This window comes from Aphanomyces astaci (assembly GCF_000520075.1).
Source record: "Aphanomyces astaci strain APO3 unplaced genomic scaffold supercont1.15, whole genome shotgun sequence".
In the NCBI taxonomy this organism is placed as follows: domain Eukaryota; phylum Oomycota; class Saprolegniomycetes; order Saprolegniales; family Verrucalvaceae; genus Aphanomyces; species Aphanomyces astaci.
The window spans coordinates 70,218-85,212 of record NW_009798278.1 but is presented as its reverse complement, the minus strand read 5'-3'; the positions used below and the strand labels follow the sequence as shown (position 1 = coordinate 85,212).

General features: G+C 52.5%; 9 protein-coding genes and 1 non-coding gene across 12 annotated transcripts; 6 read left to right on the top strand and 4 right to left on the bottom strand.

Moving 5' to 3' along the window:
• The first annotated feature begins 301 nt into the window (after positions 1-301).
• On the top strand, positions 302-3,521 carry H257_07251. Of its 2 annotated transcripts, XM_009832709.1 has the most exons (3): positions 302-589; positions 647-882; positions 935-3,521. In XM_009832709.1, the coding sequence occupies exons 1-3, from the start codon at positions 412-414 to the stop codon at positions 2,834-2,836; spliced, it is 2,316 nt and encodes a 771-aa protein (XP_009831011.1). In that variant the 5' UTR covers positions 302-411; the 3' UTR covers positions 2,837-3,521. The 2 variants fall into 2 exon arrangements, with proteins under 2 accessions (XP_009831011.1, XP_009831012.1); XM_009832710.1 differs by having other exon boundaries at positions 647-3,521.
• On the bottom strand, positions 2,916-3,516 carry H257_07252 (hypothetical protein). The gene has a single exon (XM_009832711.1). The coding sequence runs from the start codon at positions 3,511-3,513 to the stop codon at positions 3,064-3,066; it is 450 nt and encodes a 149-aa protein (XP_009831013.1). The 5' UTR covers positions 3,514-3,516; the 3' UTR covers positions 2,916-3,063.
• A 584-nt stretch (positions 3,522-4,105) lies between the features above and the next one.
• On the top strand, positions 4,106-5,317 carry H257_07250 (arsenical-resistance protein). Its single transcript, XM_009832708.1, has one exon. It carries the CDS (start codon positions 4,206-4,208, stop codon positions 5,265-5,267), a length of 1,062 nt encoding a protein of 353 aa, XP_009831010.1. The 5' UTR covers positions 4,106-4,205; the 3' UTR covers positions 5,268-5,317.
• A 275-nt stretch (positions 5,318-5,592) lies between these two features.
• Positions 5,593-6,165, top strand: H257_07249 (hypothetical protein; the record flags this gene model as incomplete). The annotated part of the gene is made up of 3 exons (XM_009832707.1): positions 5,593-5,763; positions 5,790-5,871; positions 5,996-6,165. The coding sequence occupies 3 exons, from the start codon at positions 5,593-5,595 to the stop codon at positions 6,163-6,165; spliced, it is 423 nt and encodes a 140-aa protein (XP_009831009.1).
• A 456-nt stretch (positions 6,166-6,621) lies between these two features.
• Positions 6,622-7,725, top strand: H257_07248 (hypothetical protein). Its single transcript, XM_009832706.1, has one exon. It carries the CDS (start codon positions 6,668-6,670, stop codon positions 7,508-7,510), a length of 843 nt encoding a protein of 280 aa, XP_009831008.1. The 5' UTR covers positions 6,622-6,667; the 3' UTR covers positions 7,511-7,725.
• A 77-nt stretch (positions 7,726-7,802) lies between these two features.
• Positions 7,803-7,883, bottom strand: H257_07247. The gene has a single exon. It is a non-coding gene; the product is annotated as a tRNA-Ser (tRNA).
• A 182-nt stretch (positions 7,884-8,065) lies between these two features.
• Positions 8,066-9,561, top strand: H257_07246 (hypothetical protein). The gene is made up of 4 exons (XM_009832705.1): positions 8,066-8,725; positions 8,775-8,864; positions 8,914-9,249; positions 9,298-9,561. The coding sequence occupies exons 1-4, from the start codon at positions 8,093-8,095 to the stop codon at positions 9,481-9,483; spliced, it is 1,245 nt and encodes a 414-aa protein (XP_009831007.1). The 5' UTR covers positions 8,066-8,092; the 3' UTR covers positions 9,484-9,561.
• A 1,081-nt stretch (positions 9,562-10,642) lies between these two features.
• Positions 10,643-11,387, bottom strand: H257_07245 (hypothetical protein). The gene is made up of 2 exons (XM_009832704.1): positions 11,182-11,387; positions 10,643-11,131 (listed from the first exon to the last, which is right to left on the bottom strand). The coding sequence occupies exons 1-2, from the start codon at positions 11,360-11,362 to the stop codon at positions 10,743-10,745; spliced, it is 570 nt and encodes a 189-aa protein (XP_009831006.1). The 5' UTR covers positions 11,363-11,387; the 3' UTR covers positions 10,643-10,742.
• Positions 11,372-12,896, bottom strand: H257_07244 (kynureninase). The gene has a single exon (XM_009832703.1). The coding sequence runs from the start codon at positions 12,766-12,768 to the stop codon at positions 11,467-11,469; it is 1,302 nt and encodes a 433-aa protein (XP_009831005.1). The 5' UTR covers positions 12,769-12,896; the 3' UTR covers positions 11,372-11,466.
• Positions 12,897-12,945: 49 nt separating this feature from the next.
• H257_07243 lies at positions 12,946-14,017 on the top strand. Of its 2 annotated transcripts, XM_009832702.1 has the most exons (4): positions 12,946-13,254; positions 13,309-13,583; positions 13,629-13,784; positions 13,838-14,017. In XM_009832702.1, exons 1-4 carry the CDS (start codon positions 12,967-12,969, stop codon positions 13,944-13,946), a joined length of 828 nt encoding a protein of 275 aa, XP_009831004.1. In that variant the 5' UTR covers positions 12,946-12,966; the 3' UTR covers positions 13,947-14,017. The 2 variants fall into 2 exon arrangements, with proteins under 2 accessions (XP_009831004.1, XP_009831003.1); XM_009832701.1 differs by having other exon boundaries at positions 13,309-13,784.
• Positions 14,018-14,995: the final 978 nt, after the last annotated feature.

Genomic DNA, 14,995 nt, shown 5'->3' with positions numbered 1-14,995 from the left:
CTTGCATCCATTTTTTGCTGTAAGGGTATACATTCTGGCAGGTACACATGCAACCCCAACAGGTTATGTATTTGTAGAACCAATTGGCCAATTGATTTTTGTTTGTATCACAGATGCGGTCAAGGAGAACATTCATTTAAAGAGGTAATTCGATTCATACTTCGAGTTGGATGATTGGCTAAACTGTAAGTTGTCGTGCAGTAAATTGGTTACTTTATCCGGAGCGTGCTTAGAAAGGCAGGATTATCCGGTTATGTACTCGTGCAGAGTTTTGTTGAAACGTTGCGTCGGTAAATTTAGCCTTCTGTTAGCTGCCAAACCACTGCAGGGAACGACTTGCACTCGGCCCATTTGCCCTGCCACGACGTCGCGTCTACCCAGCAGCGTTTTGGATCCCACCGCAGCACCACCATGTATCGAGCTGAACGGACGAGCAGTAAGCTCTGTCGAGACAGGGAGTTGGAAGCAGCCAAGGTGATCCACCACAAGAAGCTGGGTGAGACGCGGTCGGCCATCGACACGACCAAGCCGAAAACGTCTTCGATGCATCACATGATGTGCAACAAGCGCAAGAACCGACTCGTGGAAGGTACGTCCATCATAGCCGACAGCCATTCCCGTTATATATCATGGTGAAACCATGTAGAGCGCATGGAGGAGATTGAAAAGCACAACAATCTGCTTGTGAATCGCATGGCCGATGTGCTCAACTGCTCAACGTGGGAGTTCCATCCTTCGACATCCGTTGAAGATGTCTCGTATACAGTGTACCACAGTCCTCGGCACAGTCCCCGGAAGCCAAGCGCGCCGTCGCCAGCGAAAAAGTCGTTGAACGACACGTTTCGAACGAAAAAGCTCAAGCAGATTCAGGCTGAAAACGAAGTACATGAGTTCCTCATGTGTACAGGATATTTCGTTGATCATGGCCTCGTAGTCGCACAACCTTCGAGTGCGCACGACGTCCACCCATTACAAGACGACCAAGCTCCAGCGCGAGTGGAAGCAAAGCGTCAAGTACCTCAAGTCTATCTGCGCGTACCCGCTGATGCCCCCGTCCAAAGGCCAGCCCGAGAACGACCGCTTCGACTACCCCCCATTGCGCCCCCTCCTCCTTCGTTCTGGCGACGGCGACGTCGTAGACCAAGACGACCTCCTCGAGTTTTACAGCATGAGTCTGCCCACTATCATCACCCCCATCCTCGAAAACAAGCTGCCCGCCGCATCCTCTCTTATGGCATCACATTATTCGCGCGGCCGGCAATCCAAGCACCAGCGGCCGAGTTTCCAGCCCCAACGGGTGGGCAAACGGCCGGGGTTACCCTCTTTGGATCCACTGAGCCCCCGGTTCAAGTGGGGGCCCAATGGGTCCCCCTACAGCCCCCACAACGCCCCCCCCACCCTCTCCCTCGACCCATCGTACAACTTCAAGCAATGCCGGGTCATTGAAGGCGTGTACTTTGTGCTGACGGTCAAATCCGGACGGTCGCCGTACGGGATGACCGTCGTGGGGTACGACGGGGAAACGTGTCGGTCGTACGAACTCGTCGTGTCGAAGGAACATGTGTTGAAACTCTTGCGCGACTGCATCTCGATCCGCGAAGAATTTTCCGTCGAAATGATCTCGAGATTACTCTGCGACAAGCTCCAGTTTGTGCCCCACGTGCTGTATATCCCCCTGGACGACGCGTCACCCTCTTCGTCTTGTTCTTCGATGCAGCAATCGTCCATCTTTTGCATGTTCCACGAAGTCCCCATCGTGCCGTCGCTGCCGCCGTTTCTCGTGTCCATGGCCTCCACCGAGGACGGCGGCGTCCTCTTCTGCGCCGAGCACCCCATCACCCGCCGCGCGTACGTGTTGACCAAGTCCGGCCTGGACATCGTCGCATACCTCCACACCAAAGCCACCACGCCGGCTTTCTCGACGCTCGAAGCGGCCGCCGTCGCGGTATTGTCGTACTTAGTGCTGCAGAATGGCCTGCTGACATGGCAACTGCCGCCGCCCAAGCGCGTGTGCGTGTTTAAATCGGCGCGGCAACTCGGCCACGACTATTACTTGCTGCATGTGTGCCATGAGCAACCACCTGGCGAAAGTGGTGGCCATCAAGTGGTCATAGCGTACAATGCAGATGAATGCGCGTCGTTGGAATTGGTGCTGCCATCTCATGTGGACCAGGGCAATTGGGAATCGGTACTGGACTCGATTGTATTGGACGTTAAACCTGTCAAGTGCTTGCGCTACGCTCCTCCTCCAAGTGTCGCCGTTCCAGTCCACAAGAAAGAAGAGCTTCTTGTACCTCCACTTCGTACCACCACGGATAGTGTTGTTGCTACGAACAAGGACAACAACAAAGCCGCGGCCACGATTCAAGCCACCATGCGCGCCGCCTTGTGTCGAAGACTGTACCTTGAAAAACTAAACGCGGCCCATGTGATCAAGACGTCGTGCCTTCGTCGACTGTATCAGAAGAAACGGACAAAAAAGCGTCAGCATCAAATCGTGCTGTGTTCGCCGCTTCGGAACCCCCCCAAGGGGGGGAAGGCGATCGAAGAGGCGGCGGCGGCAGTGACCATCCAGAAAGTAGTCCGGGGGTCGATTTGTCGGCACGCACAAGCGTTGAGGAAGAAACGCCCCGCCACCCCCATGGAGGTCCGACAAAGTTGTGATAATGCCAACGTGGACAAAAGCGTGAGTGTCCTTCAAGCTCGTTTTCGAGGAGCGCAAACAAGGCAGAAGGTGGTGAAACTGCAGCAAGAACAGGAAAATGCTGCCAAGGTTCTGCAGGCGCGGATGAGAGGGACGCTGGCTCGTAACCATATAGAGAGGCATCATCGATAACCCCAAGGCGTTGAAATCACAAGTACCTCGTTATTACTTGGTACTCATTGTCGTGAATGAAGGACGTTTTCAAAACATATAGCGCTAAACACCGTAGTTACTACTACTTATTGCAACAATGATAAATACGTCGCTCAATATTTGACGTTTTCCACCAGTATACGCTGTGAAACCGAAAATGTAACCGGAAATGCCCAACTTGATTGAAGGAGAGAATCGTATTGCCTTTAGCAGTAGTCATCGACAGGGTGGGGTTGGTCGGCAATGTAGTCGGTCTTGAGCAATTCGTACAGCCGGTCGTGCGGACGGGCGATGATGGCTCGGCCGTCCTTGACGAAGATTGGTCGCGCAATCAAGAGGGGATCTGCGGACATGGCTTTGATCAGTGCTTCTCGATCGTCGACGGGATCCAATGCGTCCAACTTCAACGCACGGAACTCTTCCGATGTCGTGCGCATCATGAGCAATGGGCTTGGCGATGGGTCGTCTGGGAACAGCAGTGCCAGGAGAGACTTGATCGTGGCCACATCGAGCTTGGTCTTGACATATTCGACGATCGTGACGTCGACTTTGTCGTGTGGTGCGGCATCGGCGTTGAAGGCAGTGAGGAGGTCGTGGGCTTTGCGGCATGTGCCGCAGGCAAAGTTGAGATAGATGGTAGCAGTGGGGGTCGGCATTTTGGACTCTAAGGATGGTGTAACGTGTAACGATAATCTGGCTCCGGCGGCTTTGATTGGCCAGTTGAGAGCATGATAGCGTCATCGGAATTGGCAAACTCACGGTGATACGCCAAATCCATCGTTTTTGTGCCCATTATTGATGGCAATTGAGGTAGTTGGGCACTAAATGGATATGTTCCACGACCTGTGATTGGCTGACTCCGTTGCTGATCACGCCATTGTTGTCGATCACCTAAACTCTACTTCGATCGATTCACTGCTCGATTCGAACCAATGGAGATCTTGGATACTAGAGTACGTAGTACTGTAAGTCTTACAGTTAATTCGTGCGAGCGGAATACGATGATACATGCGACCGCCAGAGTACCACACCACTACAGAGGTAACCCACGCCCACCCTTGATTTGATCGGTTGGTGAATGAAGCCTCACCTTAATAGCACTAACAGTAAGGTCACATACAGCAGTTCGAATCGGAAGTGTTTACCACATGACACCAAAGTCATCGAATTAAGACCTGATTTCCAACGACGTTTCGTTCAACGTTGAAAGTAGAGGACATACGGACTGATCATTGTTTAATTTTCGATGTTGAAAACAGCACCTGTCCCGGTCCCTGCTGCCGCCGCCGTTCCATTAACGCCCACCGGTGACTTCATCGAGACATGGGACGACAAGCCAGCCGCTCCAATGCCTGCCGTGGAACTAACCAAGATGAACCTGTTCCAGCGATACCTGTCGCTGTGGGTGCTCATGGCCATGGTGGCCGGCATCCTCCTCGGGTACTACGTGCCGTCGGTTCCCACGGCGCTGGACAAAGCCACAGTGCACGGCATCTCCATCCCCATCGCCGTGTTTCTGTGGGGTATGATCCTGCCCATGATGCTCCAGATCGACTTCCACAGCGTCGTGGCCGTGGTCAAAGCACCGACTCCCATCGTCGTCTGTTCGATCATCAACTACGCCATCCAGCCCTTCACCATGTACGCGATCTCGCTGCTCTTCTTCAAAGTCTTCTTCGACTCGTACCTCGGCCAGGAAAAGTCGGACGGGTACGTGATCGGCGCCGTATTGCTTGGCGGGGCCCCGTGCACCGCCATGGTGTTTGTCTGGTCCGTACTCATGAACGGGAATGCTGCGTATACACTGGCCCAAGTCGCAGTCAACGATATCCTCCTTATCATCTTGTACGTGCCCACGGTTAAGCTGCTGGCGAGTGCGTCCAACATCGACATGCCATGGGATACGCTGTTGTATTCTGTGGGGCTGTTCATTTTGGTGCCGCTGGTCGTGGCGGTAGTCACGCGCCAGAGCTTGAACGACCGGGGAATGCAATGGCTGCAGACCAAGGTGATTCCTCTGCTGGACACGTTGTCCATGGCGTTCTTGCTGCTTATGGTCGTGCTGATTTTCATCTCGCAAGCGGCCACGATCACCCAGAACTGGGTCGACATCCTCATCATCGCCATCCCGCTCACGGTGCAAACGGTGCTCATCTGGGGCGTTACGTACGCCGCGGCGCTCTACTTTAAGCTACCGTTCGACGTGGCGGGGCCAGCGTCGCTGATTGCGTGCTCCAACTTCTTTGAAATGGCTGTTGCCATCGCCGTGAGCGTGTATGGCACCGGGTCCCCTGCCACCTTGGCGACTGTTGTGGGGGTGCTTATTGAAGTGCCGGTGATGCTCGTGCTCGTGGCTATCAACAACAAGACCCAGCACAAGTTTACCCCAGGACACATTCAGTTGCAGTAAACACTAGTAGTACAAGTCATCATTATAGAGAGGTGTAAGCAAGTCAGTCAGTGTGTCGTGGTTGGGGGGGCTGGGAGGTGGTGGCTTCTGAGCGAGTCCATGCTGTCGGGCAAATCGCATAGATTACATGCATGCATGCCGAGATGGGGGTGAATGGAAGGGGGGACGGGATAGTTGTCATCTGTCCTCTTGAAATGAAAAAAATCGGCATCCCACTCGTACTACGCCTCACGCGCTTGCGTGCGATGCTGCCATGTGCGCCACAAGGTATCATCCAGCTCGTTTGTCAAGCTGCATCTTTCAATTTTCGCTTTAGTCAGGATGCATGTCCTGGGTCCTTCCAAGTGCTCCATTCAAACTATGTGACCATCCACGACGTGAACCACCCCCCGCCTACGACAGCGTGACGATCAGACGGTTCAACCCAAGCGCGTGTGCTTGCATTGCCACTGATAACAACCACGGGCACTCCACCCTGCAAGACGGCTCGTGCCAGGTCTATGACATCACGACGCGGTCAAGCTCGACAACTCGGCCGTGTCAGCGGCAAAGTTCAACGCCGACGAGTTTCAGTGTCACAGAGGCGACGACGGCTTCAGAGACGGTCCGAGGTCATGCATAACCGCATGTGGGTGGGTGTTGGAGGTGTAGTCGTGCCCATAGGCAGCATTGAATCTGTCGTTCCACCTGGAGCCACCGTGGTGTCGACACCCAGCACTCTTGTGCAGCGTTGGTGACTCTGCTGAGTGCCCATTATACGCAATTCAACCAAGCGACCGAGCTGTGTACTGTCGTGAGTATGAGCTACACATACAAGCTGAATCCACCATGCACTGGCCGGGTCAAGTACAACAGCTCGGACTACGAGTGCATCGGCAACGAAGATTTCAAGGGCTAAGACACGTGGAACACCGCCATGTGGATTGATACGATGCCTTGATATGTGCAAGGACGATGACGACGCCAACTGCAATGCCATCACTTGGATCCAACTCGTACATCGGTTAGTGCTACTTCAAGCGACTGCAAGGACCGAATGCGTTTGACGCCATCACCTACAAACGGCCGGTCGAAGCCACCTGCGTAGACGTTTTAACGGTAGGCTCTCCATACCAAGTATGCAGTCCAACATGACGATGTTGGCCATGATAAATTTCAATCGACATTCGAAACCGTCTCAAAAGATCCAAAACGTGTCAATAAAATGCATTTGGTCTCAGTAACGGTATAAAATTGATTGGATTATAATAAAAATTGATTGGATTATAAATGAATTTGTACAGTTAAATGAAGCTTCGAGGGGGTACATTATGTACCACACGAATGTACGAGCGTACATTACCCCCTTGACATTCTGCGGTGAACACAAGAGCGAAACAATCCTCCGAGCAAGCAAAGATATGGCGTACTCGACGGTGTCCCTCCCGTTCCTCAAGAAGAACCGCAATGAGATGATGATGCACGACGGAGACGAAGTTGATGGCTCCTCCGTGGACCAGTTTGTGTCTCCCAGCAGCTTCCTCCTCCCGCCTGTCGCGGATCCGGCGCTGTACTGCCGCACAAACTTGAAAATCGCGTACCACGAAGACAACGATCAGACGTTGAAATTCGACAAAGGGACGACGACCTTGGCGTTCTGCTTCAAGGGAGGCATCTTGGCCGCCGTCGATTCCCGATCGACTCAAGGCCCGTACATTGCGTCGCAAACCGTGGACAAGATCAACGAAATCACTCCCTACATGCTTGCGACGATTGCCGGTGGGGCGGCTGATTGCCAGTACTGGCAACGCAACCTGGCCGTGCAATGCCGCATGTACGAGCTGCGCAACCGCCACCGCATTTCGATCCGTGCCGCGAGCAAATTGATTGCCAACACGTGCAACTACTACAAGGCATACGGGCTGTCGTTGGGCATGATGATGATGGGATACGACAACGGTGAGCCAACGCTGTACTATGTCGACGACGAAGGTTCGCGCATGCGCGCCAGCAAGGACAAGCCCAAGTTCTCGGTCGGGTCCGGTAGCACGTACGCGTACGGGGTGTTGGACACGCATTACCGCTGGGACCTCGAAGACGACGAAGCGATCAAGCTCGGGTTGAACGCGATCTACCAAGCGACTTACCGAGACTCGTATTCCGGTGGGCTGTGCCGCGTCTACCTCTTCAAGCCCGACGGATACCGAAAGGTGCAAGACATTGACGTGAAGGAATTGCACGAGATGTTCAGCGGTCGCCATTAAGGGGGTAGCTTGACCAAGGCAAAAGAGAGAAACAACGAGCCAAAGGACGGGTGTAGTCTGTCGTAGGTATTCGCCACGAATTCGATCGACACTGACCAGTCTAAAGCGATAATGCAAGCAACTGACACGATCAGACAAGAGAGAATGGAAGCTCATCAACGATCGAACATACATGTAAACTCTACGTACATCATATCGACAGCGTGTCCATCGACTCCATTTCCAACGTTTCTTCATGTCATTCTGCATGAGAAAAGTAGGGTTTTCATGATTGTAAAATTCGAAAAAGAATCGTCAGCTGTGAGATTCGAACTCACGCGGGTTGCCCCATTAACTTAGCAGGCTAACGCCTTAACCACTCGGCCAAGCTGACTCGATATGTGTTATAATACTATTATCATACTTATTTAGAGATAAAACAACGGAAAAATGTTATAACACTCACTGAGCGTATTACAAATATTGATCGGTTAATAGTACTACGTTGTGCAATCGTTGAGTAGTTATAACTAAGAATCAATCTATTACGTTTTGTTACAAGGAGATGTTGAGTAAATCGACACAAAGTTGTGAACAATCAGAATGGCGGCGCTATTCCTTGCCAACGAGAGCGTGGGCACGGACGATGCGTTCCCGTCGACGTTTGAATTGATCATGCAGGAGCGCATGGCGAGTGGATTCAAGCCCGCTGCGCAGTACTTTCTTACGGCAATCTGCGACGCATACCCACATGTGGCATCGACGCTGCCGGTCCGTCACTTCCATGAAACGTACGCGTTGGTGCGTCTGGGTATCGAGCGATACTGCCTCTCGAACTACGATTGTATGCTTGTGGAACGCTTCTACGGCATCAAACGTATGGAACTAACAGACACCGTCGACATTGGCGGGAAGACAGCGTCGCAACTGAAGGCGCTGACGGAACGCGGTCGTCGACGGAGTTTATTCTGGCAGGTTGGGGTCCCATACTTGAAGGCCAAAGCAGACGCGTACTACCACAGCCTATTAAACACGTCTCCATTATCATCTCACAGCGCCATCCCCCCGTCCAACGACGTCGATGAGGAAGCAGCGCCATCGGCCAATCAATCTCGACTTCATCGGTTCTGGTGGCACTGGCGGCGCCTTCGCCTCTGGTCCGAGCTTCGATCTTTGTTTGTCGACATCTACCCCGCGGTGCATTTCAGCTACGAAGGCCTATTTTTCATCTACCAAGTACCGCCGCCGTATTCATTGTCGACATCATCGTCATGTATGTGCGTAGTGGATGTACTTGTTTGGCCACACCAAGCACTTTACGCCGTTCTTGCGTGCAATGCAGGTAGTGTTGGCCCGCCTCACACCCCAGGATGTGGTACGGATCTAGGAACGTTCTAGGAACGTTCTTTCACTTTCGTTCGTAGTCGACGTTCGAAACGACGCGCACGCGCCACCGCGCCCAGGTCCTGGCGTCATTAACCCCGTCGGCTTCCGTTCCGAACGCGTCTCGTTCGTCATGGAGTCACACCGTTCGGCGATGGATGTACCAAGCGACATGGGCCACCCTCGATTACTCGCAGACGATCGTCGTGGTGGCCATCGTTGGCTTCAAGTTTATGGAATGGCTCCAGTCCGACATGAACCTCCGTGGCCGACCAAATGCCACTGGAGGGGTCTTCAAAGAAACCTCGTCGTTGCCTCCACCTCCGCCGCCTACGCAACCTGCCTTGACCCATAGCGCCATCTCGCTCTCGTCCGAGGTACCAAAGCCGACGACGTGATATGATGCTGATGATGCTAATGAGTAGACTCGCCGATGCGGACTCTGCCGCCGACCCCGCACGAACCCCGCCAGTTGCGTGTCTGGGTTTGTGTTTTGCTATCCGTGCATCCACTCGTATGTCCAAGACCATGGCGCGTGTCCCGTGACCCGATTGCCTTGCCACGTGTCGTCGATTTCGCGCATTTACGAAGAAGACACTGCCGATGCATAAAGTTTAGTATTAAATAGTAGACTTTGCGACTGCCACAGTGGCAAAGCCACGTCAGCAATCATATTTCGTATCTGGTGCATTTTTGCCCAAAGTAATCAGGGGGAGGGGGCATCTATTGATCGTTTATTATTGCGATAATTGAGTAGCCAAGGCCACATCGTTCACAAGCCCCAGCGCAGTTTTCAAACTACCGTACTAGTTAGTGTATATGAAACCGGTCCATCAAAGTTCCCCCACACCCGAAAGCAGTGTCGCCTCCAGCAAGGTCATGACGCAATCAATACTGTAGCCGTAACCACGTTTTGGGGCTACGGCTACAATATTGACGTAAAGTGGTGCATACGAGGGAGATCAGTATATATATACATGAATATATGCATGACCACCAGAGCGAAGTCTCGTTGGGATAGCATGTTGTGGGCGTAGGTCATTACTATGATGGTCATACCAAGCCACCTCCATCTTGGGCGCCGCGACGTACACGACGAATGCCGACGTCCGTACGATGTTGCGACGTTTCTCGTTGATGAATTTGGCTGGCCTTGTCTTTTCCAAGTTGGCCGGCGTAGGTGACCTTGTCATCAAATTCCAAGTCGTCGTCCATGTTGCGCGGAGCTATGGGAAGTGTGTGCCTCGCCTGCTTTGGCATCCTTCGTGGCAATATGGTCATGTGGACTGTCCCTGGCTGTTGTGCCGCCCGCCTGTGTCCAAACCAAACCATCGCTGGACCAGTGTGTCAACTGCGACACAGCAGCTCGTGGACCCCCATGCGATACTGTACTTGCTCGAACAACGACGACTCACCATTGCTAGCCCTAGCTCAACAATGGGATGGCCACCAACACGTAACAAGCATATTATCTACATGAGTTCCAAATCCCAGATCACCACCATGGAGTGTATATAGTTAATAATTAACAACACTGTACGTGATGCTAAGTTGAAAGGAAGCCAACGCCATCAGTCGAGAGCAAAGCTAAATAGGCCAAGCTCCGGTGGCATGATTGTGGTCTGGTGCAGTTGTGTTGGCCTTGGCTGCGCTTGCGGCGGTACATGCAGGGTTTACAGGCGGGTGCTGCCTGAAGTGTTTGTGATAAAGATGTACGAGGGTACTACGAAACATTTGGAAATGAAAGCACTTGCTCTAATTCTTGTTATTACTAACTTGGCAACAACCAACGATGCAAACCTAGTACATTACAGAAGGCAACGAGGGGGGCGAGGTTTGTACTTCATGTAGCCTGCATTAACGTTATAGATCAAGCCTGCACCCCTGCCTTTTTCTCAAGATGGCGCACGTGGGCGTCATAGAGCTGGAACTTTTTGGACATGCCGTGGACAATTGCTGCGTACTGCGTGAGCAATGACTCGACTGCTTGATGCTGCGCCAGGACTTGCCGTGTGACGAGGAGGTTCTGGGTCTCGACGCGGTTGAGTGCCAAGTGCACGTCTTGGGATAGCGTCGGGAACTTCGCATGGAGGACGGCGGCGTCCAGTTCCTTCAGTCGTTGCGCCTGGGCGGCCAACTTGTCCACCGACTCTTGCGACGTCAACACAATCGCCTTCTTCCATTGTTGGGAGGAAGCGCTGCCATGTTCGCTTAATGTTTCGAGAACGTCGGGGCGGAGGACTTTTTCATGCCTCTGATCTACGTCAAGAACCAGCGTCACACATCGCTAGGAGGTCTGTCGTTCGTACAGGCAGCATGCAAGCTTGGCATATGCGGAGGATCGATACTTCCCTCGATGCGAGTCAACTTCTCCGAGAGATCATGCAGCCTTGTTTGAAGGGGAATGGCACGGTCATCTGACGCGTGGAATCCCAACCGTGACTGTAAAGCCGCCACGCGCCGCTCCAGCGCCGCCACTTCCACTTCCATGATTTTGAGATTTTTTCTCGTCCGGATAATACTATATGATTGTTATACTACTAGTAGTAGTACTACTTGGTTTTAGTAATCTCGAGTACATATCTCATGCAAAGCTACGTAACCACGTTGCGACGGGATTGAAACTGTGGATCTTTGAATGCTTCGGTGCGCAACACGTCGTTGAGGGCGGCCGCCGCATCGAACACGTCCACAAACCGCGTGTACAACGGCGTGAATCCAAAGCGCATGATGTCTGGCGCGCGGAAGTCCCCGATCACACCTCGCGCGATCAATGCTTGGACGATCGCGTAGGCGTGGGTGGGATGGCGCAGGCTCACTTGGGACCCTCGGCGTTGAGGCTCCCGAGGGGTCACCACCGAGACCTCCTCCAATTCCTTGTCTCCCTTTATCCACAAGTCTACCAAATCGAGGAAGAGCGACGAGAGTTGCAGTGACTTTTCCCGAAGTGCTGCCATGCCTCCCATAGGCGTAGCCGCCGCGAGCACATCCACGCCGCACTCCAGCGCCGTCAGGGCCAAGATCGACGGCGTGCCCGAGGCGAATCGCTGAATGCCATCGGCCGGCTCGTATTCGGGTACAAATGCAAACGGGTTTTGGTGACCGAGCCATCCGGATAACGGTTGCGTACACCGGTGTACGATCCGTGGATGAACCCACACAAACGCCGGTGCCCCGGGCCCTCCGTTCAGGAATTTGTAGCCGCATCCGACAACAAAGTCGGCTTCCAAAGCGTGGACGTCGATGGGATGTGCCCCGGCGCTGTGTGCGAGGTCCCATATGACGAGGACACCGGAAGCGTGCGCGGCGGCGGTGATGGCGGACATGTCTAGAAGTCGACCGGTGCGATAGTCCACGGGTGTGAGCAGCAGTGCGGCGACGGAAGTTGTCAATAGCGACGAGGACAGAAGGTCGTCGGGGTTGATGAGCCGAACTGAAATCCCTTGACGAGAGGACACGACGGATTGAGCGATGTAGATATCTGAAGGAAAGTTGTCGCGGTCAGTGAGCACAACGGTGCGTAATGGGTCTGTCTCCCGTGCAAGGTCCACGGCCGACGTGAGCACCTTGTACACATTGATAGACAACGAGTCTGTCACGAGACACTCGCCAGGACCGGCGCCGAGGAGAATGGTACCAATCTTGTCGCCAACGCGACGTGGAAGTCCAATCCAATCCGCCGTGTTCCAGCTCTGGATGAGTCCTTGACCCCATTCCTGTGTCACGACTTGATGCAATCGAGTTGCCGTGGTCCGTGGCAGCACGCCCAACGAATTTCCGTCGAGGTAGATGACATCGTCGTTGGGAAGATGGAATTGATCGCGCAGCGATGCCAGTGGGTCCAATACGTCCAACTCGATGCAGTGTCCGCGCGTGAGATTAGACGTCGCTACCATCGTGAATGATGCGAAGTGTATTCGCGATGTGTTCCATCAAGTTCGAATTTGACCAATTATTCAAAAACCACGAAAAATTCCCAAAAGTACAAACAATTTATAGAATTCATTATTGTATAATTATCCGTACGTCCGGTTACGATTTGAGATTTTGAATCCGCCCTCGATTTGAATATTCGGCCACAGGGGTGGGTGATCATGGCTGATGCGTCCGCAGGATGTAAACAACGGCTGCATGGACTTCGAACATCGCTCCACGGGTTCAAGCAAGACTTGTCCACATCACTGTCCATGTGGGCAGAGGACTTTGACGTTCTTGGGAAGGTCTTGGTGCGGCTTATCGACAAGGAAGTAGCCTCCCGCGATGAAGCTGTCCAGACAGTCAATCGCGAAAGTCGCGGCAAGAAGCTTCTCCAAGCACAAGTCAATCGAATCACGTGCGTCTGGGAAAAGGAACATCACGAGCTTGTGACGTTGCGTCAAACGGTAACGATTTGCATCGTGCCGAGGAACCTCATGTCCAAAGTCGGGTGCGATTAGGTCGCCCTACAGAACAAAACGATGGTACAGCTACGGGAACGGATCGCAAAGAATGACAGGCGCAGCAATGACGATGCGTCTCCGTCAGAAGAAACCCCTCGGAAGGACAAGGTTGTCGTCGCCGAAGAAAACGTGGAGGAAAATCATCTGACTCCCCCGATGGTTTCCGTGACGGCTCGACGACCTCGACGCTTCAGCGTCGGCAGTAGCACGTTGACACGCACGACGGAAGCATATGCAGCCAAACGAAAGCACATTCCACAGCAGCCTCAAAGGTACATATCCTTTGACGGCACAACCTTCCTCATCATGACATGTAGCATCTTGAAGCGACAGAAGTACGATGACGTCACCGATGAAAACAGCACCAAGCAAGTCTCGTTTCAAACCGAATATCCCACTCCGCCATCGCAAATGCACCGTACTGCCGATACCACCGCTCGATTCCCACTGCGTGAACGCCTCACCACGACTAAGTACTATCCATTCTTCGTCATGTGTTGATGTCTCGCTCATGCTCTCCTGCTAGACCTGCTCCCATGCGCGTGCGACGATCGTCGCTAGGCTCGTCCATGACGGCTGCCGCGCGCGTCTTGACTACATCGTCCACGGGACTTCCTCGCAAGCGGTGGAACTAGCTAGTGCCCAAGCGAGCTTATTTAACAGTGTGACCATTATAATCACACGACATCGACCTTTTTGGTTTACAGTTACTCTGGAGTACTATTACACCGTCAACCATAAATAGTGTGGTCCACACTAATTTCCAACCGCCTACGGCACATGTATTAGTGTGGACCACACTATATCTCAATTTGCACTAATTATGGACATGGAGAATTAGTGTGGAATGCCTATATCTTTTGAATAATGTTATGGAGAATTAATTCGATTGGACTGTTATCTTGATCTTTCTATGTGGAATTTGCCATACAAAAATACTTCAAAAATCATACTCCGAGTATCAGTCAATAGAGCATTGAAGTAAGCAGCAGTCATGGGATACAGCCCAAACATCAAAGACTCAACGAAATTGATCCGCACTAATTACCAACCACAAATTATGACAATTCCCTCACACATGCATTAGTGTGGAGCGCACTACTGTAATTCGGAATCCACACAATAGGAATTCCCAATCCGCACTACATAATCACGGTCGACGCTGTAGGGAGATTTCGGAGATGATTACTCTATTTCTTTTTCCAATTGAAAGCAAATGACAAGCTGGATGTTATACCGTCGATTTCAGAGAAAACACTATTTCCCATCCATACACTTCAACACAGTAGCGTTGGAGTAGGGACGGGAGAGGCATACGAAGCATGAATGGATTGAAACTCGTGTTTCGTTCAGTTGTTCTATCTGTAGGACGTTCGGAAAGGTGAGGCTGCGAAGGCACGGAGGGGCTTGCATCTAAAGTAGCACGCCTCGGCAACCTGCACCAAAGTGCCAGCTGCCGAGGCGTGCTTATATACCGGCACCGGTACTATAACTACGTGCTTCTATATTATACAGTACTACTACTGGTACTAGATTTTGTCCCATCTAATGTCCCATTATCGAGTTGGGACATATTTGGGGATGCGGTGGAGATGCTCTAACGTAAGCAATCATTGATGTGCTGAATTTTGTGTTGTATGGAGCATATCTCATGCAGCTTGAACTTACAGCTGTACTACAGTCT